The following is a 24,948-nucleotide window of genomic DNA, read 5'->3' on the forward strand; positions in this document are numbered from 1 at the left end:
TGAGTAGGTATTTTAGGCAACCTGAAAATTTTTCAGGGGACTCTTCCAGGATAGCCTAATACCAAAATGCCGGTCTGGCTGGAGGGTAGCGGTTATTTTCCCCAAAAATCCCCCCAAAGTTAAAAAAAGGGTAAAAATTGTTATTACAAAAAGTATCAGTGACGTGACTTTAAACTAAATTTAAATATTCAAATATAAAGAAAATAAACAAGCCAAGCGATTTGAGGGCGATTTTAACTCTGCAAGATACTTGCATGGGCGTCCCAGGATTATTTTCAGGGGATGCATCTGAACTTCAGAAGATTTCATCTGAATCTGTACATACTATTAACGAGTATAAAATATACAACTATACATACATAGCTATGTATATTTCTTCCGGAGAGGGAGGTGCAATTGTTATTTTGACAGGGTATTTTTTAATATTAAAAATAAATATTCTAAAAAGACAGGTTTTTTTGGTGAAATTTTCCAACTGCCATGTCATCAAACAAATTACGCGTGCATATAAATGAAAAGCGTTATAGGTAAGCAGCACTGGGAGAAAGGGCGTATACCGATCCCAAGTAGCAATTTTTCGACACATTGGTTGTCAGTACAAACAAATGCACTGTATATAACGTTGCCCGAGAGCATTTTCAGTTGTTTCGGCCAACGTCCCCTATCCCGACTGACATTACGATGTTACAACTTTAAGTAATACCTTTAGTTATACGGGCAACTAATTTATTACCATTGTGACAACTGCATATCACAATTCAGTTTTTTCAACAATCGCAACGACTTAAAAACGTTATAATGCTAAACTAATTTACGCCCTGGCCGATTTGGGTTTTCTGGCCGACTCTGAACTTGTCTGTCACGACCCTAGGTGTTGTTCTAGGTGTGTGACACCTTTGCGGCAACTTCAGAAGGAGAAAAAGAATTTACTTTATAACCTTATTTTTTTCTTATTATTATATGTTTTATTTTTCTGGAAATTTTCGATTTATTTAACAACCTGTTTGTTTGTTTTTTTAATAGCTGGTTTCCATTCCATTGTCCACTGTTTTATCAGTAGATTTGATAACCTTAATCTTTCAATCTTTGTATCAGCTTTGCTAGACGGGGTTGCCAGGTCAGTTTTTACTCTTTCAGTAGTTTTGCTTTCACAAAATCAGTAGATTCTTTTTAGGCCATGTAAATACAGTATACTTATACAGTAAACTGCATATCCGTCTTAACTGTGCCAAGAGGAATTCCAAAAAATTGGAAACCTAATTATTCCAAAACAACAACTGGTAATTTCCATTTTTTAGCTAAAATCTACTAAATCAAAAACTAAAATATACTTAAGGATTTTTGGGATATATTTGGGATTTTTGATAATAAAAACAACAGCTAACTTAAGGGGATAGGCGCAAAATGTCGCCCGTTAAAATGTTCAATGTATTTTAAATGTTTTCATTTTTTGCGAATCCTGAGAAAACTAATAAGTATTTTAAAAAATTTAAACGCAGAAAGAAAGATTAAGTTATTCCGAGGACCGAAAGTCCCTGAAAACTTCTATAATGTTTATTTTAATAAGTTACAGGGGTGAAAAAAAGACAAAATGTAAAAAAAGACAAAATGTAGTGTCATTTTAATTCCAAATATCTCATTCAAAAGAAACGTTTTGGTTTTTCTAAATAATGCAGTCTTTCATTCTGCGTTTAAATTTTTCAAAAATACTTATTATAGTTTCCTCATGATTCGAAAAAAATGAATAGGTACATTTAACAACTAGAATATTTTCTCATCCACTAATTTTAACAGCTGCATGTCTGGATCAAATTCTTCAAACAATTGTTTCACATTTAACATTAGAAACACGTGAACACAATATTCTGTGTTTTGCAAAGTTACATATGTTTAGATATTTTAGTTTTCCATCGTTAGCTTCTAATAGGCTCACCGAATGCCAGAACTCTTCAATAACACCTGAAATAGGTACTGATTGCACTGCTACTTGAAATCTGTAAGTTTGTTACACCAGAATCCAGTTTCATTTCTGTTTAATATTCATCATCTACGTCCTGAATCTTATTTTCGGTCTTATTTTCGGATTGGGAAATTGTAACCAAATGTGTGAAAATTAATTTAGAAATGGGGTAAATACTATTAAAAAGCAAATTTTATTTTAGTCATAACAAAATGTTGAAATATACCAAAAATCTACTAAAAAATATTACCTACTAGAATATTTTAAAAAATATCAAAAATCTACCAAAAAAGTAGAAATCTCCTAAATGTGGCAACGCTGTTAAGGAGAATGCTACACTTTTGACACTGGTCACATGACCTCTCTGTCACCCAATAAGAGGGTGCGTTCTAAAATGGTTGGGATAGTCAGCGCGGCCGGGTTTGGTTGGCGAGTTGTCTTATCGGTCTAGGGTTGGTAATAAGGTATTTTTTTAGTAATATTGGTAATATTGTTTAATGCACCATTTTGGTTTTACTTGAGATTTTTGGGATGTAAAGAAAATGAAAACACAGAATATAAAAAATGCCGGCATTTTCTGATACCTTTAAAAGCACCATCAATACATTAAATTTATACAGAACATCTTTAACATAAATTTTGACTTTTATATTAAAATTTGATTTTTTTAAATTTGCATATTTTTTGTCAAAAATGTCGTAAAAAAGTAGCGCGTGTGTTTTTAAAGGTGAAATATCCATATTTGACGGTAATCTGAGATGCGTTTATAAATTTCAGATCAGGTAATTTTGTTATGTCCTTTATGTATTTATATAAATTTAAATACCTAATACGATGTCAAAATAGTTACCTTTTTGGTTTTCGCATTCACCATACAGGTGTTAAAAATATAGGTAAAAAAACATAACTAGTCTGACTCCTTGAGCAACCATTGCACGCGCAGGTTCTTTTTATAGTCGCTTCAGTTGTCTTATGCAACGCTTACGGAACGATGTTGCTTCATAGGAGGTTGCCTAGGCAACGTCAAGACAACTCAAAAATCGTCCACCAAATTAGTGCAGAATAGGGTCGTCTTCTAGGCAATAACAACGTTGTAACAAAACGTTGCCACGCGGTAGACAACGTTGTGGCAACGTTGTCGCGTCGACAAATTGCTACTTGGGATAGCTGTTTGCGTCCTCTGTTCTAGCGGAGCGAGTCCGTTTGCTCGAGAAAAATCACGTGCCCTGGCGATACCCATGTTGTTGTTACTCGAAACGTTAGAGTAATTATTATATATTACAGTTTTTTAAGTAACTTTTTCTTAATTAAAAGAAAATAATACGTACTATACAATAGATTTTGCAAATATGATAGAAAAAGACAAATTTATTATTAGAGGAAAGTCGCTAATTATGGAATACCATTTTATTTTGGCGATATAAAATAATACCTTTATAGAAATGAAAACAATTTAATGTTATGACACATCAGTCATACATTTTTATGTAGTAATTAAAAGCCTTGTATTAAATATCTTAATTAACAAAAAAGAATGGAACAAAAAAACAAAATCACAAATGAGTAACCAAATATGGAATAGGTACCCATATATGGAATATAGGCATAAACCAACATATCAATGACAAAAATAGACATAAACATCTGAGATTAAATAAATTTAAATAAGAAAATTGTGAAAAATGAAAGAAGTAGCTTAATTCACTTGCAGACATCACAGATCCATGTATGAAAGTCTAGACCAGCACAGTCATAATGAGTCCACTTACACTTAATCCACTATTCCATAATTAGGAACCAACGACTGTCCATATTTGGATTTGTACATTAGTTCAAACTAGTATCAACATTTTTTCAAGTCGTAATGTTTTAATTAAAGAAGGTCATAAAATATCAAAATAAAGGTACTATTGATATACGCAATAGCATAACAAGTCTGTATTCATGCATAATAACCAATAATACTCGTTGAATATATTTACCTTTGAAATTTTCTGCCAGACGATAAAACAAAACGCGCCTGTCAGACACGTATCGTTCGCGCATCTGACACAGAGGTGTGAATATGATAATAAAGAGAGCGACTGAAATAGAGGATGGTCTTGTAGTGCGCTTCCAACTAATATTTTCAGATAAATCAAGGAATTCCATATTAGGGCACTATTCCATATTTGGTTACTTTCCTCTATAAATATATAGGTAAAAAAGTATAAAACTATAAGCTAAATAAATTCGGTGTCCGAATCTTGTATTTCTTCTTCAAACTCCTCATCTGAGCTTAAATATTCATTCTCTTCTTCTTCCTCAGACTCGTCAGTCGAAGCCTGCACAATGCACGCGGTATACGCTCTTTCTCACACTGGTGCTTACCTATAGCGCTTTTCATTTATAATGCACGCGTAATTTGTTTGATCACATGGCAGTTGGAAAATTTCACCAAAAAAAACCTGTCTTTAAGAATATTTATTTTTAATATTAAAAAATACCCTGTTAAAATAACAATTGCACCTCCCTGTCCGGAAGGAATGTACATAGCTATGCATGTATAGTTGTATATTTTATACTCGTTAATAGTATGTATAGATTCAGATGAAATCTTCTGAAGTTCAGATGCATCCCCTGAAAATTATCCTGGGGCGCCCATGCAAGTATCCTGCAGAGTTAAAATCGCCCTTAAATCGCCTAGCCTGTTTATTTTCTTTATATTTGAATATTTAAATTTACTTTAAAGTCACGTCAATGATATTTTTTGTAATAACAATTTTTACCCTTTTTTTTAACTTTGAGGGGGATTTTTGGGGAAAATAACCGCTACCCTCCAGCCAGACCGGCATTTTTGTATGAGGATATCATGGAAAAGTCACCTGAAAAATTTTCAGGTTGCCTAAAATACCTACTCAAAAATGTCTCACAGCTCTTATACTATATGCTTAAGTACGATTATAGACCTGTTAATAATCTCAAAATTTATTTATAATTAACATGGCCAAAGGTGGCTTGTTGTCAAAAAAAGACTAAGAGGCAAAAAAGTTTTAAAACACTGTGTTTAACTAATGGTACCACAAGAATAGTTTAATTGGAACGTACACAAACTTTTGGGGGGTTTAAAGGAACAAAATCCCCATAAAATTTTTATGTACCTAAATATATTAAAAAAGAAGCCGCATCTCGATAAAAACTGGCTTATCGAAAAAATACTAAGAGGCAAAAAAGTTTAAAAACGTTGTGTTTAACTAATGGTACCACAATAATGAATTAATTGGAACGTACACAAAAGTTTCGGGGGTTTAAGGGAACAAAACCCCCATAAAATTTTTATGTGGTGGACAAATTTCACTATAATTCTGTTTTAAGATGTTGCTGCCATAAGAATGGTACCATATGGTACATGTCCATTTTCAATAAAAAATCTCTAATAGTTTTCGATGTATTGAAAAAAAAATCGATTTTCATTTTGTAATTTCAAAGGGCTGTAACTTTTTTATGAGCACATTTGTACTAAGGTAAGTTAGGTTCAATCGAACTATTTTTGACCCCAGAATGTGTAGTATAATTTATGACCAATCTTTTCGGTACACCCTGTAGAGTATAAGTATACAAAATGTATATACACATCGACGTTCGTTTCAATTTGTGTTTTGACTTAATTTGATTGAAAATGAATCGTACCGCATGGGAAAAATTATAGCGGACGGACTATAGGTAAGTGAGGTTCAGTCAACATATTTTTGATCCCAGAATCTGCGGTATAATTTATGACCAATCTTTTCGGGACACCCTGTATATTTTCGCAGAATTTTTAAAATACTCTTTTTTGAAAATAATTTCTGGGGTGGAAATTGAAACGTTAAACATTAGTTAAAAATGTAATTTTCACTTCAACCAATAGTTGTACCTTAATCCTATATAAACATAATTTTTAAACTAGACGTGCCACAACAAAGTAGTTTCAGAATCTTTTTACTATTATGTGTGGCTATTGAGGACTAAAAATATTATCCAATAAAACAAGCTAAATCATTTTTTGGTTGTGTATTTAGGTTCACATATCGATTCCTACAAAAGTTTGACTGCATTTCCATTTCTTCTTATGAAGTAACTTTCAAGTAGGCCTTCGAAACAGTAGCACCCAGAGTGTTGGATCCAATACAAGCATACCATCCTTCATCGTGTCGGCGGACTCTTGAGATTTCGTAAACCTCGGGGTTCTTTCTACCATCGTAAGATTTCTAAAAACAAAATATACCTACCATAAGACATTTGTATCTGACTTTATGATATGTACATGATTGTCTCTCTCTCTCTCTCTCTCTCTCTCTCTCTCTCTCTCTCTCTCTCTCTCTCTCTCTCTCTCTCTCTCTCTCTCTCTCTCTCTCTCTCTCTCTCTCTCTCTCTCAAACGCCTGATCTTCTGAAGAAGATCAGGCAGAAACAATATGAAACTGATGTTTCAAGTACATTCTCTGTACCATATACCAATAAGACTGAACCTTGATTTTGTCATAAAGAAATGGGTTCTTCCGATGAACATCAGTATGGTCGTATTTCTCAAACATCACCAACTAACATTAATGGACCTGCTGTGGGAGCACGCCAAATAGAATTCTATTTTAGTGACGTCACGTTGCCTAGAAACTGTCGATTCTCCCATTCTGAAATTCTATTTTGTGACGTCAGCAAAATAGAATTCTATTTGGCGTGGCCCTGTAGGTACATACTTATATACATATAAATATATGACATATACATATAAACAATATATTATGTACCTGTAGCATATCGACGTTATCGCATTCTTCTTTTTCTCCGAAAGTACAGTGGCTATCTGACGTCTTCATCCACATTATGAAAGGTTTGGTTTCTGAATCAAACTCACATTTGAGTTGAACTCTGTCTCCGATTTCAACGGTCATATTGTGAAGCTCTTTAACGAGACGTGGTTTGTTTTGTTCACGCTCTAAAACATTTTAGTAATACGTAAAGTCTTAATCTTCTTCTTTAAATGCCATCTACGCATCGGAGGTCGGCAATCATCATAGCTATTCGGATTTTAGAGACGGCTGCTCTGAAAAGTTCATTCGATGTACATACATCCATACCATTCTCCCAGGTTGCACAGCCACGATATTCTGCGTCTCCCTATGCTTCTCTTTCCTTGAATCTTTCCCTGCATAATCAATTAGAGCAAGCTGTATCTCTCTCCACGTGTAATATGCCAGAGATATTTCAATTTTATTGTTTTGATGGTATTCAAGATTTCCATTTCTTTATTCATCTTTTTCAGAACCTCTTTGTTTGTGACGTGTACTGTCCACGATATTTTCAGAATTCTTCTGTACACCCACAGCTCGAATGATTCTAGTTTTTTCATTGATGCAGCATTCAAGGTCCAAGCTTCCATTCCATAAAACAGAGTCGATAAAACGTAGCAAATAGCCAATCTAACTCTTAGCTCTAACTTCAAATCTCTTGTGCAGAGCACTTTTCTCATTTTGTTTAAATTTGTTCCAGCCTTCTCTATTCTGATTTTGATTTCCAGTAAGTAATCTCCTGTGGAATTGATCTTTGTTCCAAGGTATGCATATTGGTCTACTCGTTCGATATTGGATCCGTTTATGAAGAGATTCTCGTTATTTCTTTGAGTTTTCGATATTCTCATAAACTTTGTCTTCTCTTGACGTTCATTATTAGAACGTATTCTTGTCCAAACTCCGCGATTCTGATCAGCAGCTTCTGAATATCCCCAATATTTTCGGCTAAGATGACAGTGTCATCCGCATATCTAATGTTGTTAATGGGAACTCCATTTACCTTTATTCCAGCTGTTTCACCCTCAAGAGCTTTTTTCAAGGTCTCATCAGAGTAGGAATTAAAAAGAATTGGCGATAACACGCATCCCTGTCTCACTCCACGTCTGATTTCAATTTCCTCTGACAGCCGATCGTTAACATGTACTTTCACTTAATATACTAATACAAAGATGTCTGAACGTCAATCAAGATATATATGCGTTTTTTATTGACTATAATAAAGCATTCGACAAAGTACGATAGGGACAATTAATGCATGTCTTGAAATCAAAGAAGATAGACTACAATGACCTCAGGATCATATCGAATTTATACTATAAGCAGCGAGCTAAAGTGTTAACGAACAGCTGTCAGAGAAAATTGAACTCAGACGTGGGGTGTGACAGGAATGCGTGTTGTTGCCAATTCTTTTTAATGCCTACTTGGAAGATATCCTACAAAAAGCTCTTGAGGGTGAAACAGCTGGAAAAAAGGTAAATGGAGTACCCATTAACATCATTAGATATGCGCATGACTCTGTCATCTTCGGCGAAAATATTGAGAATCTTTAGAGGCTGGTGACCAAAATAGCGGATTTTGGACAGGAATACAGTCATACAATGAACGTCAAGAAGACAATATTTATGAGAATATCGAAAATTCAAAGAAATGACGAGAATTTTTTCATAAACGAAACCAATCTCGAACGAGTAGACCAATATCCATATCTTGAAACAAGGATCAACTCCACAAATGATTACTTGCAGGAAATCAAAATCGGAATAAAAAAGAATAGAGCAAATTTTAACAAAATGAGAAAAGGGCTCTGCACAAGAGATTTGAAGTTGGAGCTTAGAGTTAGGTTTGCTAGGTGCTACGTTTTCTAGACTCTGTTTTATGGAATGGAAGCTTGGACCTTGATTGTGGCATCAATGAAAAAACTAGAATCATTCGATTTGTGGGTGTACAGAAGAATTCTGAAAATATCGTGGACAGAACACGTCACAAACAAAGAGGTTCTGAGAAAGATGCACAAAGAAATGGAAATCTTAAATAGCATTAAAACAAAAAAATTAGAATATCTCAGACATATTACACGTGAAGAGAGATACAACTTACTCGAATTGATTATGCAGGGGAAGATTCAAGGAAAAAAAAGCATAGGGAGACGCAAAATATCGTGGCTGCGCAACCTGAGAGAATGGTACGGATGTACATCGAATGAACTTTTCAGAGCAGCCATCTCTAAAGTCGAATAGCAATGATATTTGCCGAACTCCGTCGTGGAGATGGCTTGAAGAAGAAATCGGGAGAGTTCGCGATAGTTGGCTGTAACATTTAAATTAAAAAACATCGAAGTAACAAACCTCTGTTATAATTTGTATAAGTAGTTAATTAAAAATTAATTTCAAAATCCAAATGGATGACAATAGTTGTTCATAAAAAACGATTTCGGACTTAACAGTCCATCTACAGTGAGCTTTGAAGTAATTGCGCTAAGAACCGCAAAACCAAACAGTGGTTGGGTTGTAAATTGTTGATAACACATTTAAAAGTATTAAATTAAACGATCTGAAGACAATGAAAATGAATAAAGTAGAAAAAAAGCATTAAGATGTCCTAAATACAACTTTTTTTATTGATTCTTTCTAAATATGTACTATTTTCATAAAAGATATTTAATAAAAACTGAGAGGCCTACACTGCAGAAATAAAAGTCCGAATCGAAAAAGCACGTTCTAATTTCATGAAAATGTAAAAGGTTCTATGTAGCAAAGATTTAACATTAGCTCTTAAAGTACGCCTAACAAAATGTTACTTATACAGTGTACTATACTATGGAGTGGAATCATGGACGTTAAATGTAGAGAAAATGAGACGACTTAACGCCTTTGAAATGTGGACCTACAGAAGAATTATGAGGGTTTCCTGGGTAGATAGAGTTACAAACAATGAAGTACTGAGAAGAATAGGTAAAGAGAAGGAAGTTGAACTTACAATTAAAGAAAGAAAGCTACAGTGTCTCGGACATGTGATGCGGGGTGAGAAGTATGGCATCCTGAGACTCATAATGCAAGGAAAGATAGATGGCAGAACAAGCATCGGAAGAAGACGAATTTCATGTTTGAAGTACTTGAAAGAATGATTTGGATGCAGCTTAAAACAACTATTTAGAGCTACTGCCTCAAAAATTAAAATAGCTATGATGATTGCCAACCTACGTAGCGGAGATAGCACCTGAAGAAGAATAAGGCCACAAGAAAACAGTCTGAAAACATTATGTTGTCTTAATTTATATTTTAAAATAATGATCACTTACCATTTACTTCTACGTCGAATTGTAAGTCTTTACAACCTACTTCATTACAAACTTTGCAAGTGTACTTTCCTGCGTCTTCTTTCTCCATATCTTCTAATACCAAAGTCCATTTGTAAGTTTTTATTGGTGTAAGTCTACGTGGGAGTGGGGATAAACCATCTTTGTACCAAGTTATATTAGGTGTTGGAGTTCCAGAAGCGTCACAACTGAGCCTCAACGTAGAGCCACTAGATTTTACTATATGCTTCTTATGACTTCTGTGATGTTTGAATACAGGACCTTTAAATAAACATTGTTAAAGTTAAATATGGTAGAAAAAAACTAACACGGAAGTATTGCGAGAAATGGAAAAATAATACGAAGTTATAAACACGATAAAAATAAGTTAGTTACAATATCTGCCGATCTAGACGGTCTAGTTAGCTGAGGCGCAGTCGATCGACAAGTTTAGTGGATTTGCGATTTGCGATCGCTGGTTCGAGCCTCAGCTAGGTCATGAAATTAATAAAAGGCCAATGCCCTAGTATAAAACTCAATAGAGTCCACGGCTTGGTCTAGAATTAACTGGAGTCTGATCGGCCTATGGAGGAGCGGTACGGCAAGGGATAAGGGCTTGCGGCTTGGTGATACTTCTCCATAGATCCCTACCGAAGGGCGTTGACGCCGAAGAATGATATATATATATATATATATATATATATATATATATATATATATATATATATATATATATATTCTATAACACTATAAAACAGTGTTGAAATTATCGGGAATTGCGGTCTGTGGCTTAGATTGAAACTACATTTAATTCTGTTGAAATTCGATATTTCGATGAGTATTTATTAATTTTTCATCTTCATCAGGAACAAACTACAAAATTAACTAACAGTTAGGTACAAACATAATATTACAATGATATAACTTACGAATTGTTGTAGGTATGTTATATAAAGCAATTTAACTTAAAGCTATGCATGTCGTTTCACGAGAACGTCGAGGGCGGCACTGAGTCAGGTATCTTTTCTCACATGTGTTAAGGGTCAAAAGTTCCAATATCGAGCCATCTGTTTAATATTCTGCTATTTTTCGAATTTTAAAACATTGCAGTAAATTTCGCTTAATCTATTTGTGTCTGATTTGTAATTAATTGAACGTTTATTGCTGTTTATGTGGTACATCTCGAGGAACAATCTTTTCTTATAATTGCTATATATATATATATATATATATATATATATATATATATATATATATATATATATATATATATATATATATATATGTTCGGAAAGATTTCCGCGGTCAGGTAAATGAAAATTACTAAGTTCTCGGGAAGAACCGCGTTGAGAATTTATAACTCGACGTTTCGGCACCCTTTTTGGAGCCATTATCAAGAGGGGTATGGTTCCGTTCGAGTTCGGGGTCTCAATCTGCCTACTCCCCTCACTCGTGACGTACCAGTAGTGTCTTGTTCTCTAGGAGAACGGTCAAGCGGCACTGAGGTCTCAATCTGCCTACTCCTCAGTGTCGAGTGACGACCCGTCTTCGCCTGTGTAGCTCCTTTTATACTCTCAGTGCGCGCGGGAACTGTATGCGCGGGAGAGGCCTGAGTGGGATCGACTGACGTGGGGATTCGCCGAAGCAGCGGTCGCCATGTTGCCGGCAGTCTTTTGGCGTCATCGCGTGTGTTTAGGCTGTGAGGGCGTTTTTCAATTTCGATGGCTTCACGGATGATTCTCGATTTTAAGGAGCGGACAGGGGCGATGGTTTTTGCTTTCTCGAAATCTATTTGGTGACCTGTCTGAATATGATGTTGGGCAAGGGCTGAAGTAGTGTCGGAATGTTTTACAGATATGGAATGTTCGTAGATACGGTTTTGGATTCGTCGGTTTGTCTGTCCTATGTATGTCCTTGGGCAACTGGAACAAGGTATCTCGTAGACACCATGGTCTTCATTGGGGATTTGGTCTTTTACGGATCTGACAAGATTGCACAACTTGGAGTGAGTAGTGAAGACGGTTTTGATATTTAGAGGGGTAAGAATTCTACTAATCTTGTCAGTGACACCTTTGATAAAAGGTAGAAAGATTTTGGGTTGATCGGGCGGCAAGTTTTCTTTATTAGATGGAATGGGATTTAGATGTTTCTGAATGCTCCTATTGATTTGGGTTTTATGGTAGCCGTTTTGTAAGAGTGTTTGCCTTATTGAATTTATTTCAGATGGTCTGTGATTGTCGTCACTAAGCCTTATAGAGCGAGAAACAAGAGTGTTGACAACTGAACTGTCAGTTCAGTTGTCAACACTCTTGTTTCTCGCTCTATAAGGCTTAGTGACGACAATCACAGACCATCTGAAATAAATTCAATAAGGCAAACACTCTTACAAAACGGCTACCATAAAACCCAAATCAATAGGAGCATTCAGAAACATCTAAATCCCATTCCATCTAATAAAGAAAACTTGCCGCCCGATCAACCCAAAATCTTTCTACCTTTTATCAAAGGTGTCACTGACAAGATTAGTAGAATTCTTACCCCTCTAAATATCAAAACCGTCTTCACTACTCACTCCAAGTTGTGCAATCTTGTCAGATCCGTAAAAGACCAAATCCCCAATGAAGACCATGGTGTCTACGAGATACCTTGTTCCAGTTGCCCAAGGACATACATAGGACAGACAAACCGACGAATCCAAAACCGTATCTACGAACATTCCATATCTGTAAAACATTCCGACACTACTTCAGCCCTTGCCCAACATCATATTCAGACAGGTCACCAAATAGATTTCGAGAAAGCAAAAACCATCGCCCCTGTCCGCTCCTTAAAATCGAGAATCATCCGTGAAGCCATCGAAATTGAAAAACGCCCTCACAGCCTAAACACACGCGATGACGCCAAAAGACTGCCGGCAACATGGCGACCGCTGCTTCGGCGAATCCCCACGTCAGTCGATCCCACTCAGGCCTCTCCCGCGCATACAGTTCCCGCGCGCACTGAGAGTATAAAAGGAGCTACACAGGCGAAGACGGGTCGTCACTCGACACTGAGGAGTAGGCAGATTGAGACCTCAGTGCCGCTTGACCGTTCTCCTAGAGAACAAGACACTACTGGTACGTCACGAGTGAGGGGAGTAGGCAGATTGAGACCCCGAACTCGAACGGAACCATACCCCTCTTGATAATGGCTCCAAAAAGGGTGCCGAAACGTCGAGTTATAAATTCTCAACGCGGTTCTTCCCGAGAACTTAGTAATTTTCATATATATATATATATATATATATATATATATATATATATATATATATATATATATATATATATATATATGTATATATATATATATATATATATATATATATATATATATATAATATCTACACTCGCCGGCATGAAAAACGGGCACCCCACAAAATGGCCCATTTTTGATGTCTAGAATTTCCTAAACCTATTGTCCGATTTGAATGATGTTTTTAGTATGTTATAGCCTTATTATTTAAGAATATCGGTGTAATAATATTGTTGCTTGACAGGTAAATGTCATTTTATACCAGAACAAACAATGGTTTGTTTGTTCTCACATTTTCTTGCCAATATGTAGTATCCGGCAAATATTGACTAATTTTTGATCTGTTTGTCCTTCGTCCAGTGTGTGTTTGATGTTATTTATAAGTCTTTAAATTAGAGGAAGGTCGCCAATTATGGAATACCATTTTGTTTTGGGGATATAAAATAATACCTTTATAGAAATAAAAACAATTTAATGTTATGACACATCAGTCATACATTTTTATATAGTAATTAAAAGCCTTCTATTAAATATCTTAATTAACAAAAAAAAAATCGAACAAAAAAACAAAATCCCAAATAAGTAACCAAATATGGAATAGGTACCCATATATGGAATATAGGCATAAACCAACATATCAATAACAAAAATAGACATAAACATCTGAGATCAAATAAATTTAAATAAGAAAATTGTGAAAAATGAAAGAAGTAGCTTAATTCACTTGCAGATATCACAGATCCATATATGAAACTCGGGACCAGCACAGTCATAATGAGCCCACTTACACTTAATCCACTATTCCATAATTAGGCACCAACGACTGTCCATATTTGGATTTGTACATTAGTTCAAACTAGTATCAACATTTTTTTAAGTCGTAATGTTTTAATTACAGAAGGTTATAAAATATCAAAATAAAGGGACTATTGATATACGCAATAGCATAACAAGTCTGTATTCATGCATAATAACCAATAATACTCGTTGGATATATTTACCTTTGAAATTTTCGGGAGAGGATAAAACAAAACGCGCCTGTCAGACACGTATCGTTTGCGCATCTGACACAGAGGTGTGAGTACGATAATAAAGAGAGCGACTGAAATAGAGGATGGTCTTGTAGTGCGCTGTCAACTTATATTTTCGGAGAAATCATGGAATTCCATATTAGGGCACTATTCCATATTTGGTTACTTTCCTGTACCTAATTTCTTGCCGTACAAATGCTATCTACACTTTGCTGGATATCATCCTGTTTTGACGAAATGCCTCTCATGATGCTAAGTTAGCGAAAGTATACTTGGGCAAGATTTGACTAAACTATATGCTCGAAATCTGCCTTTTATTCCTATAAATTATATATATTAAAATGTATAAATAAATATTTTCAATTTCTTTGCAACACGAAAATGCAGCAGCTGCATAATACTCTGGTTAAATCGGAGAGTGCAGGAAGAGTCCATTCCGGTTTCGGAGGTTTTTTCCTCCTCATCAGTAGTCCCATATCCTCTTCTCTCCGATTTCCCCAGGTATCATACTTTGGGCCTTTCCGAATTGCAAAGAACGAAATGTCGCGGATGAAGTAGATCCATCTACCGAAAAACAAAAAAGTTATTAATCGAAGTAGCACAGAAAACGACAATAAATATCGTTCCCATACCACCAGATTGACAACAGGTGGAATACTTTCTTTGGTTACACCTCCTAAGATTTTCAAAATTTATAAATCAAACAGGATGCCGAGGAAATTAAGATGAGAGAATTTTAAATAATTCACAACTCATCTGCCCAGCGTGGTAAAAGTTCCAACAAGAAAGATTCCTTAATACTCAAACAAAAGAGTCAATGAATTAAAAATGTATAAACATTCTCAATTTCTTTGCAACACGAAAATGCAGCAGTTGCATAATACTCTGGTTAAATCGGAGAGTGCAGGAAGAGTACATTCCGGTTTCGGAGGTTTTTTCCTCCTCATCAGTAGTCCCATATCCTCTTCTCTCCGATTTCCCCAGGTATCATACTTTGGGCCTTTCCGAATTGCAAAGAACGAAATGTCGCGGATGAAGTAGATCCATCTACCGAAAAACAAAAAGTTATTAATCGAAGTAGCACAGAAAACGACAATAAATATCGTTCCCATACCATCAGATTGACAACAGGTGGAATAATTTCTTTGGTTACAACCTCCAGAGTACCTGGAACTCCAGAGAACAACCTGTTGTCAATCTGGTGGTATGGGAACGAAATTTATTGTCGTTTTCTGTGCTACTTGATTGATAACTTATTTTGTTTTTCGGTAGATGGATCTAGTTCATTTGCGACATTTCGTTCTTTGCAATTCTGAAAGGCCCAAAGTATGATACCTGGGGAAATCGGAGAGAAGAGGATATGGGACTACTGATGAGGAGGAAAAAACCTCCGAAACCGGAATGGACTCTTCCTGCACTCTTCGATTTAACCAGAGTATTATGCAGCTGCTGCATTTTCGTGTTGCAAAGAAATTGAAAATGTTTATACATTTTAATTCATTTACTCTTTTGTTGAGTACTAAGGAATCTTTCTTGTTGGAACTTTTACCACGCTGAGCAGATGGGTTGTGAATTATTTAAAATTCTCTCATCTTAATTTCCTCGGCATCCTGTATGATTTATAATTTTTGAAAATCTCAGGAGGTGTAACCAAAGAAAGTATTCCACCTGTTGTTAATCTGGTGGTATGGGAAAGATATTTATTGTCGTTTTCTGTGCTACTTCGATTGATAACTTACTTTGTTTAAAATATATTATGATTGTCGGTGAGATACAGTAGGACATCGTATTGGAACATGGAGAAATTATCATATAGTGCGATACATACAAATAGGTTGGGTATAATCAGTTGGAGAGAAGGAATACATCGGAAAATGAAAACTAGAGAAATAGAGGAAAACTAAGTATATAAAGAACTTACCTCGTCTAAACTTACCCTCTATGAAGGTTATCTCTGAAGTTACTAATTCAACTAGTAGGAAACACAGAAGCAGACTTGCGTAGGCCCTCATGGTTAATGATCTGAAAATATGTTAAGAATAACATAGTTTAAAAAATTGCTAAAAAATATTAAATAATATAATATAACAATCTTGAAAATTTCAGTAGTGGAGTCAAACAGTGGAAGTAAAATACCTCGGAATTACAATGTCTAGCTATGGAATCCTGGCCAAAGAAGTGAGAGATCAAGTACAAAAAGAAAATAAATTGCTAGCTCTTCTTCTTCTTATTCTTCTTTTTCTTTTGGCATCATAACTATTGTATCTTCAGATGAAATAATTAGGACATTTCGATAATTATATTTCGACAACTATTAAAATATGAACTGACATAACTGTATATAACATTGCATAACATCATGAAGGTGATACTATAAATAGAGGAGGATATTATTATAGTTTCCCACGCTATTTTGAACTTAAAAATACAAAAGAATTAAAAACCTAAATCCAAAATCTTGAATTGAGAAGTCGAATTCGTTCAGATCTTCTTAACTGTGAAATAGCGTTACGTTCTTCAGCAGCAGGTTCATTAATGGGTACCAGTTCATTATCAGGATGATCAGGTTCTATCATTGGATCTATGAACTCTGGTTCATCTAAATGAACTGGAGGAAGGAACTGAAAGTTGGATAGATGGCAGAAGATGCAAGGGGGTTCTTGATAGTGTGGCTGATAGATAATTACTTCTGGTTCGTTTACAAAGGTTACATTCTTTTTAGGTACCATGGTTTTACGAAGTTGGTCAGTGTGACGTTTTAGATAATACCCATCATCAAGTTGTACTTGGTAATGTAACAATCCATACTTTTTAACAATTGTGCCAAATTTCCAAAGTTCCTGGTTACCTTGGTGCTTGTACTCTTACTGTCTCCCCCACATTTAACTGTCTTGCACCATTGGGTTGATATCCTTTTAGTCGGATCTCTCTTGTGCCTTTCTTCTCCATTGTCTTATGTTTATGGTTTTCAGGTCGTCTTCCACGTCATCCAACCATCTCATTTTGGGCCTTCATTTTTTCGCCTTCCTATCGGCTTTCATTGTAATATTTTTATTGTAATAAATTGGCAGGGTCCCTTAATAACACTCTATGGCGAAACCGACATAATAATACTGAGATGAAGTCTTCTTCTTCTTTGTCATAATCCTTAGTGCCCTTCAGTGTCTGATGTCGGGTTCCGCCTTTTATCCATTTCTTCCAAGCGCTTCTATTGGTGGCCAGGTTCTTCATATCCCTTATACTCATGTGTCTCCTTTCACCTATATCCTGGAACTGATCTATCCATGTCTTCTTCGGCCTTCCCTTTTTTTGTTTCCCATTTTGGCTTCATGTACCTTCTTTGTAAGTTTCTTTTACTCAATTCGTTGTATGTGTCCAAACCAGCTCAATTGTTTGTTTTCGATCTTCCTCATTATCGTCTTTTGTTCCAGCTCTTTTCTTATATCTTCATTTCTGAATCTATCAAACTTCGTAACTCCAGCTATTCTTCTCATGTATAGAAATATACGAACAATACAGAGAACCAACACTAGCACAATACACTAAACTGCAGAGATTACGGTGGGCAGGGCACGTGGTCCGCATGCATGAGAATAGAATCCCCAGAAAATAGCTAAAGAAAGAAGAATGCAAGGAAAAAGACATGTTGGAAGACCAAAAAAGAGATGGAAAGACGAAGTAGACCAGTTTGCCAAAAACCTTCTAAAAACGCGTCCATGGTAAAGAACAGCAGTAAATCAAAAGATTGGAGAAACTTGCTGAAGGAGGCCAAGGCCCACTTTGGGCTGTAGTAGTGCCATTGGATGGATGGATGGAAAACAGAGGAAGATAGAAGCAATTGGGAGAAATATTCAGGAGTAGATGGAAAATGGTTGACGAAGAAGAGAAGCAGTTGGGATCCATGCAAATAGAACGTTGAGGATTTTGAAGCAACTCATAGTATATTGAGATTCAAAAATTAAAAATGACTGTATGTGAAAGTCAAGTTATTAGTCACAATAAGATTGAGAACACTAAAGTGTTATGTGTATGACTATATGGCTGTGAGAATTGGACCTTACAACAGTATGACGTCAACAAACTGAATTCATTCGAAATGTAGATGTACCGCCAAATGCTAAGAATAAGCTGGACCAGTAGAACTACGAATGAAGAAGTACTGGAAATAATGCATACACGTCCTCATCTGGTCAATACAATTAAAATTAGAAAGACGTCATATCTAGGACACATAATGCGCCATAGATAATAATTTGAGCAGCTCCAAGTAACACTAGAAGGTGAATTCGAAGGTAAAAGGGGTATAGGAAGAAAGAAAAAACCCTGGCTCCGAAACAGCAGAGATTGGATCCACACAACAAGGAATGACTTAATTGAGCCCATCAGAATCAAAACCTTCTATATCCAAAATTTTTCGTTTTCCCTTTTTTACACAGTTTCAAAGCTCAAGTATTTATTAATCTAAAGGCATAATGTTTGGCTCAAAACCTAAATTATCTTCAAAATACCACTGAAATGTTAACGTAGAATCAAACCCTGCCATGTCCATAGTTTTATGAACAATAAAATACTTCTTTTTGTTGTACATTTTGTATGTTTTCCTAAAATGGTTCAATAACTAGTTTTAGTGCATTCATTGCACCTAAAAGCAGTTGAAAATGAGCAATATTCTGAAAAAAATTCAAAAAATTGATCTAGCCGGTTTTGATTCTATAGGCCTCAATTCAACAAGCCTAGACTAGAGAAAAATGGACATTATTGACCGCCAACCTCAACAGAGAAGGCACTTATGAGGAGGAGGATAGAAAATCCAATGTACCTAAATTATTGAAGTTATACTTCTTTACCGGTGATAGAGGGTGATTTTTGAAGTTATACTTCTTTACCGGCGATAGAGGGTAAATTTTTACATGGGAAAACCTAGCGACCGGGCGCATGCGCATTATAACTTTCTGATTGGATGTTCAAATGACATGTCAAAAATTATTCAATATGGTGGCTGTGGCACAACTGTAGTTAGATTATTTATGGTTGTTGCGTTTTAAAATTTGTGTGAAAAGAAACAACAAACAAAAGTTAGTTAATAATTATACTGCCTTTTGAAATAGTTTTCATATACCTATATTTTTGGACTTTTGGACTATTTTGGACAAGGAAAACTCATTCTAATTTGGTAAGTACCTAGTTTTTATTATAATCATATTGTAATTATACATTTGGATTAGGTTGAAATACATACATTTATTTTCTCAAGAATGCGGATTTTAGAGAGAAATCCCAAATTAGGTTCGATTTTTATTTTTAAATGATTTTTTGGTGTAGATTTATTTATCTAGTAGGTATGTAATGCTTTGATTTACATACTTAATTTGATTACCAACAAAAGTTCTGCCAATCTTCATCTAATATATTGTTTTCTTACTGTTTTGTTATATTTTTATATTTTCTTCCACAAAATTTAAACTACATAATTTTCAAAACAATTGTCAAACAGTAAAACGTTCAGTTACCGTATTTTTCCACATGGTAAATAATGTGCGATTGGACGAGTGAGTCTACGCTTCGATTACGAGTCAAAGCGGCACGAAATTCAAGGGTTCAATTCCCGATGCAAGTTTTATTTTTTTATGCATATTATGATTGTAAGTATATTTGTTATATAATTTTTTTTTTCAGCAAATGCGTATTTAAAATTTTTGCCAACAATTATTATCGTCCAGAAATCATTTTTTCTTTGTGGTATTTTTCAATGTGTTTGTGTGCGTTTTATTCTTTTATTTTTTTAAATTTTTGGTATAGTCTTAAAAATCACATAATATGTAGTAGAAGTATAACTTCTTACGTGCGTACAAAGTACACACACATTCTTGTTTATATGTTAAAACCTATCAGCCCGGCGCATGCGCATTATAACTTTGTTCTGATTGGATGTTCAAATGACATATCAAAAATTATCCGATATGGCAGCTGTGGTTTGGAGGTAAAGGTAAAGGTAAACAAATGTATAATATATTAGTTTTATTGTTGTGAGGACAGAAACAAAAAAGTTTATAATACTGTAGTGACTTTTAAATAGTTTTTAAAAGCAACAGGTACGTAATAATTGTTAATGTATCATGGGTATAAACCTACCTATTTGATCTGCCAAAATACATAGTATGTAATACTTTTATTTATAAAATCCAGGAGGAAAATAAACTTTCTGTAGCTGGCTGTATACCATAAATAACAAAAATAATCATTAGGTATCATTTTTTCCTCTATCACTTTTTCATCATTATTTTTTTACTTTTATTTATATACCATCTATATATTTATATATGTTACCATCAAAATTTCTATCAATATTCACCTAATATATTGTTTTTTTACTCTATGTTTTGTTGTATTTTTTCAATTCTAAATCATTTCAATTCAAAATTAAAATAATTTGATCAATTTTCAAAATATCAAAATATCACAAGTTTAATCCGTTTAGTTAGTCGATCTTCGTAAATAATGACACATAGTGTCCGTGGCTAAGCGGAGAAGGCGAGTGAATTCCAATACCAACCGCTCTTATCAGCGCTGGTTCGAGTCCCAATAGAAACTTTCTTTTTTGTTTTTTTTTTAATACATTTTATGATTGTAAGTATATTTATTATATAATTGTATTTTCAGAAAATACGTATTTAGTTAAAAAAATTTTCGACAATTAATGTTCAGACATCATTTGTGGCTTGTTTAATGTGTTTGTGTGTGTTTTATTCTTTTATTATTTTAATTTTTGGCACTGTTCTAATGAAAATGTTTGAGAAGTAGTAAGTATAAATTAGTTTAATATTTAAACAAAATATAAATAAAAAGTATATTAATTTCGTTGAAATGATAATAATAGAAGTATAACTTCTTACGTGCGTACAAAGTACACACACATTCTTTTTTTGAAATTTCCCACTTACTGTGATAGAAAAGCAAAATGAAAACTTATAATAAAATATGGAGTGTATTATCACTTACCACTTATTGCTACAACCACAGAACTCCTTCCTCGTACCTTGAGAGTAACTTTAAATACCCACGGAATATTTTTTATTTAAATCACTTGCACATTTTGACCTCTCTTGGAATATTTCCCGATAAAATTGACGAATGCGTTAAAATTATATTGTTGTTTAGATATAACATAAATTGATTTGATTGTAAAAATTTCGACTTGCTGAGGGAACAATTTGTTATCCAAAATGTTGAGAAATATTTTCTCAATTACAAGACTCGACAAGAAAATTGAAATTGCAACGAAAAATTTGCTATTTTTAGTCGAACGGGTTTATTAATGGATTATCATGATGGTCAATGATATAATCAAAAAGAAATAATAATAAAAACAAGTTGATAAGTACTGTTTGATTAATAGGAATTCATTGTTCGTACTTATTTCTTTTTCTGAAATGTTTGGAAATAAATGAAAATGAATCAGTATTGGCACTCCAGAAAAAGAACTATTACATAAGCAGCAGAGAAATCAAGAAGAAGAAAGAAGAAAACAAAAAAGGAAAAAATTGTTCTACGAAGAATATAAAAGATCCCTAAAGAAGAATGGATTATCTAACGAACCCATCAGACGAAAAACGTATAACAATGCAACAGAAAGAGAACGAGAGAGAGGGAGAAGCAAGTAGAAGAACACTAAGACAAAAAAGAACATAGAGACAATCAAAATAAAACATTCTACAGAGAGGTAAGGTAACATAATAGAGGCTCCTGTATAAGAAGATGATATTGTACTATGTAATAGCTGATAGAATAGATGAGATCAAAGAACTTTTAAATCAGCTCTACCTTTCCTCGTTAGAAGGGGAGGGAAGATTGAAAATAAATATATCTAAAACCCTTCTTCTTCTTCTTCTTCTTCTTCTTCTTCTTCTTCTTCTTCTTCTTCTTCTTCTTCTTCTTCTTCTATGGCACTACAGCACAAATTGCGCCTTGACCTCGTTTATTTTTTGCCTCCACCCTTGCTTGTCTGTGGCTGCTCTTCTCCATACACGGACTCCTAAAAGGGCTTTTGCGTCGCTGTTTACTGTGTCTTCCCAGCGCTTTCTTGGCTTTCCAACCAATCTCTTTCCCTGCAGTCTACCATTCAGTGCTCTTTTTGGTAGCCTATCCTCTCCCATTCTTATCACATGTCCGGCCCATTGCAATCTTTGTATTCTAATGAAGTCTGACAGGGGTGCTTCCTTATAAAGTTGATAAAGTTCGTTGTTGTATCGACTTCTGAAGATTTCGTTTTCCCTCACAGGTCCTAGTATTCTTCTCAGTACTTTCCTTTCGAATGTGTCGAGTTTGTCTTTGGATGTTTCTTTCAGGGCCCAGGCTTCACTGCCATAGCATGTTATTGGTCGAATTAAAGTTTTATAAATTCTCATCTTTGTATTTTGGTGGACACTTTTAGACCGAAATATAATATGGAAGAGGGCAAAATAAGCTCTGTTTGCCTGCGTTATTCTCTTCCGTATTTCTCCATCTTCTGATCCGTCGGCATATATTTCTACTCCCAGGTATGTAAACTTTCCAACCGTTTCAATGTCATCTTCATGTATAATGTTTTGTGGGACTGTAGTTCTTCTCGTCCGAGTCAATATTTTTGTTTTTTCTGTGTTAATTTCCAGAAGATCTATAACGTTGAAATAGGAATTGGATGCAAAAGGCACAAGATCGAAATAGATGGAAAATTATGAGGGAGATCTATGTCCAGCAGTGGACAAGAGAAGATTAAATTATGCATTTCGTGAGAGATTAAAATGGAGAAATGCTCACCACCGAAAATAAAATAAGAGAAAGATGAGCTGAATATCTTCAAGCACTCCTGAATGTCCACATCCAGTGTCCTGAATATCCACTCCTGAATGGACTGCGTTTTCCTCGATATTTCTTTGCTGTTGAGGAATCCTCAATTTAGAGCCTGAAATAGTTTTCTTGTACTCTCTAGTCTGTTGTTGAGATCACCTTGGATGATTTCTTTGTTATTTATTACTGTTTCCCGGTATTTTGTAATGTTTATTTGCTTTATTTTTTGTTGATCTATCACCACTTCGATTAGGTCATCCGTATCTTCTTTGCTTGTTATTTTCATTATCTGCGTCTTTTCTTTATTTACATTTAGGTTGTATTTTTTTGTTTCTTAGTTTCATATTTCTAAATTGTGCTCAAGTTTTTCTACTGTATACCTCTGCAGTTATCATTTGCATTATATTCCATGCTATATAGTATTTTTTAAAGATTTTCTTACATTTTTTCACCATTTATCGCATCTATTACATTTATAAAAATCTCCGCTATTCTGAATATGGTGACCAGAATAGCGGAGATTGGACAAGAATACGGTCAACAATGAACGTCAAGAAGACAAAATTTATGAGAATATCGAAAACAAAGAAATAACGAGAATCTTTTCATAAATGGAACCAATGTAGAACGAGTAGACCAATATGCATATCTTGGAACAATGACTAACTCCACAGGTGATTACTTCAAGGAAATCAAAATCAGAATAGAAAAAGCTAGAGCAAATTTGAACAAGTTCCCTGCACAAGAGATTTGAAGTTGGAGCTAAGAGTTAGGTTAGCTAGGTGCTACGTTTTCTCGACTTTGTTTTATGAAATGGAAGCTTGGACTTTGAATGCGGCATCAATGAAAAAGCTAGAAACATAGAAACATTTGGGTTTACAGAAGAACTCTGTCACAAACAAAGAGGTTCTGAGAAAGATTAATAAAGAAATGGAAGTCTTAAATACAATGAAAACCAGAAAATTAGAATATCTCGGACATATTACACTTGGAGAGAGATACAACTTGCTCCAACTCATTATGCAGGGAAAGATTCAAGGAAAAAGAAGCATAGGAAAACGCAGAATATCGTGGCTGCGCAACCTGAGAGAATGGTACAGATGTACATCAAATTAACTTTTTAGAGCAGCCGTCTCTAAAGTTCGAACAGCTATGATGATTGCCGACCTCCGTCGCGGAGATGACACTTGAAGAGGATGAAGACTGGGCTTAAACTATCTGCTTGTTTAACTCCTTGCGTTGCTGATTGCGATTACATATTTTCTGTTCTAATTGTATTTATCGTTTTCATTTATTATATACTTTTTAGTTGCTTTTAACAGGTCTAAATTTACTTCTTTCTTTTTCAGACTTTCCCATATAGTCCAGGGCGCATCTGTTTTGAGATGGACGTTGAGAGGTGACTCAAATTTTTTTGCAGAAATTGCTTGAAAATAACTCAAATAATGTTATTTGAGTTATCCTCCCACTCAAAATGGTCCGGAACATTGTTTAAATAATCAAAATGTCAAAATATGAAGGAAAAATTCGATTTTTTTTATTGGTTTTTTGATTATAACTTTAAAACTATTCATTTTTAAGAAAAGTTGTACTGACATAAAAGTTAAGTTTCATAATTAAATTTCCTACAATATAGAATTGGCTATAAATTTAAAAAATACTCACCCTTGTTGCAAAATAGCAATAATTGCGAAAAAAACCATACAAAAACAAGTATTTGCATTTTAAGTTTTTC

At 34.6% G+C, this 24,948-nt stretch overlaps 1 protein-coding gene across 2 annotated transcripts; it reads right to left on the reverse strand.

The window, feature by feature from the left end:
• Positions 1-5,977: 5,977 nt before the first annotated feature.
• LOC114335180 (fibroblast growth factor receptor-like 1) lies at positions 5,978-21,632 on the reverse strand. Of its 2 annotated transcripts, none has more exons than XM_028285376.2 (5): positions 21,387-21,632; positions 16,324-16,409; positions 10,069-10,347; positions 6,729-6,916; positions 5,978-6,189 (listed from the first exon to the last, which is right to left on the reverse strand). In XM_028285376.2, the coding sequence occupies exons 2-5, from the start codon at positions 16,397-16,399 to the stop codon at positions 6,049-6,051; spliced, it is 684 nt and encodes a 227-aa protein (XP_028141177.1). In that variant the 5' UTR covers positions 16,400-16,409; positions 21,387-21,632; the 3' UTR covers positions 5,978-6,048. The 2 variants fall into 2 exon arrangements, with proteins under 2 accessions (XP_028141177.1, XP_028141168.1); XM_028285367.2 differs by having other exon boundaries at positions 16,309-16,409; positions 21,387-21,630.
• Positions 21,633-24,948: the final 3,316 nt, after the last annotated feature.

The sequence above is a fragment of the Diabrotica virgifera genome, chromosome 1, assembly GCF_917563875.1.
Source record: "Diabrotica virgifera virgifera chromosome 1, PGI_DIABVI_V3a".
Classification (NCBI taxonomy): Eukaryota; Metazoa; Arthropoda; class Insecta; order Coleoptera; family Chrysomelidae; genus Diabrotica; species Diabrotica virgifera.

Coding starts and splice junctions, on each gene's coding strand:
- LOC114335180 (XM_028285367.2), bottom strand. CDS start 16,399: ATGAGGGCCTACGCAAGTCTGCTTCTGTGTTTCCTACTAGTTGAATTA. Junction 10,348..16,308: donor AGAGGGTAAGTTTAGACGAG/GTAAGTTCTTTA, acceptor GTTTATTTAAAG/GTCCTGTATTCAAACATCAC. Junction 6,917..10,068: donor ATTCGACGTAGAAGTAAATG/GTAAGTGATCAT, acceptor AAAATGTTTTAG/AGCGTGAACAAAACAAACCA.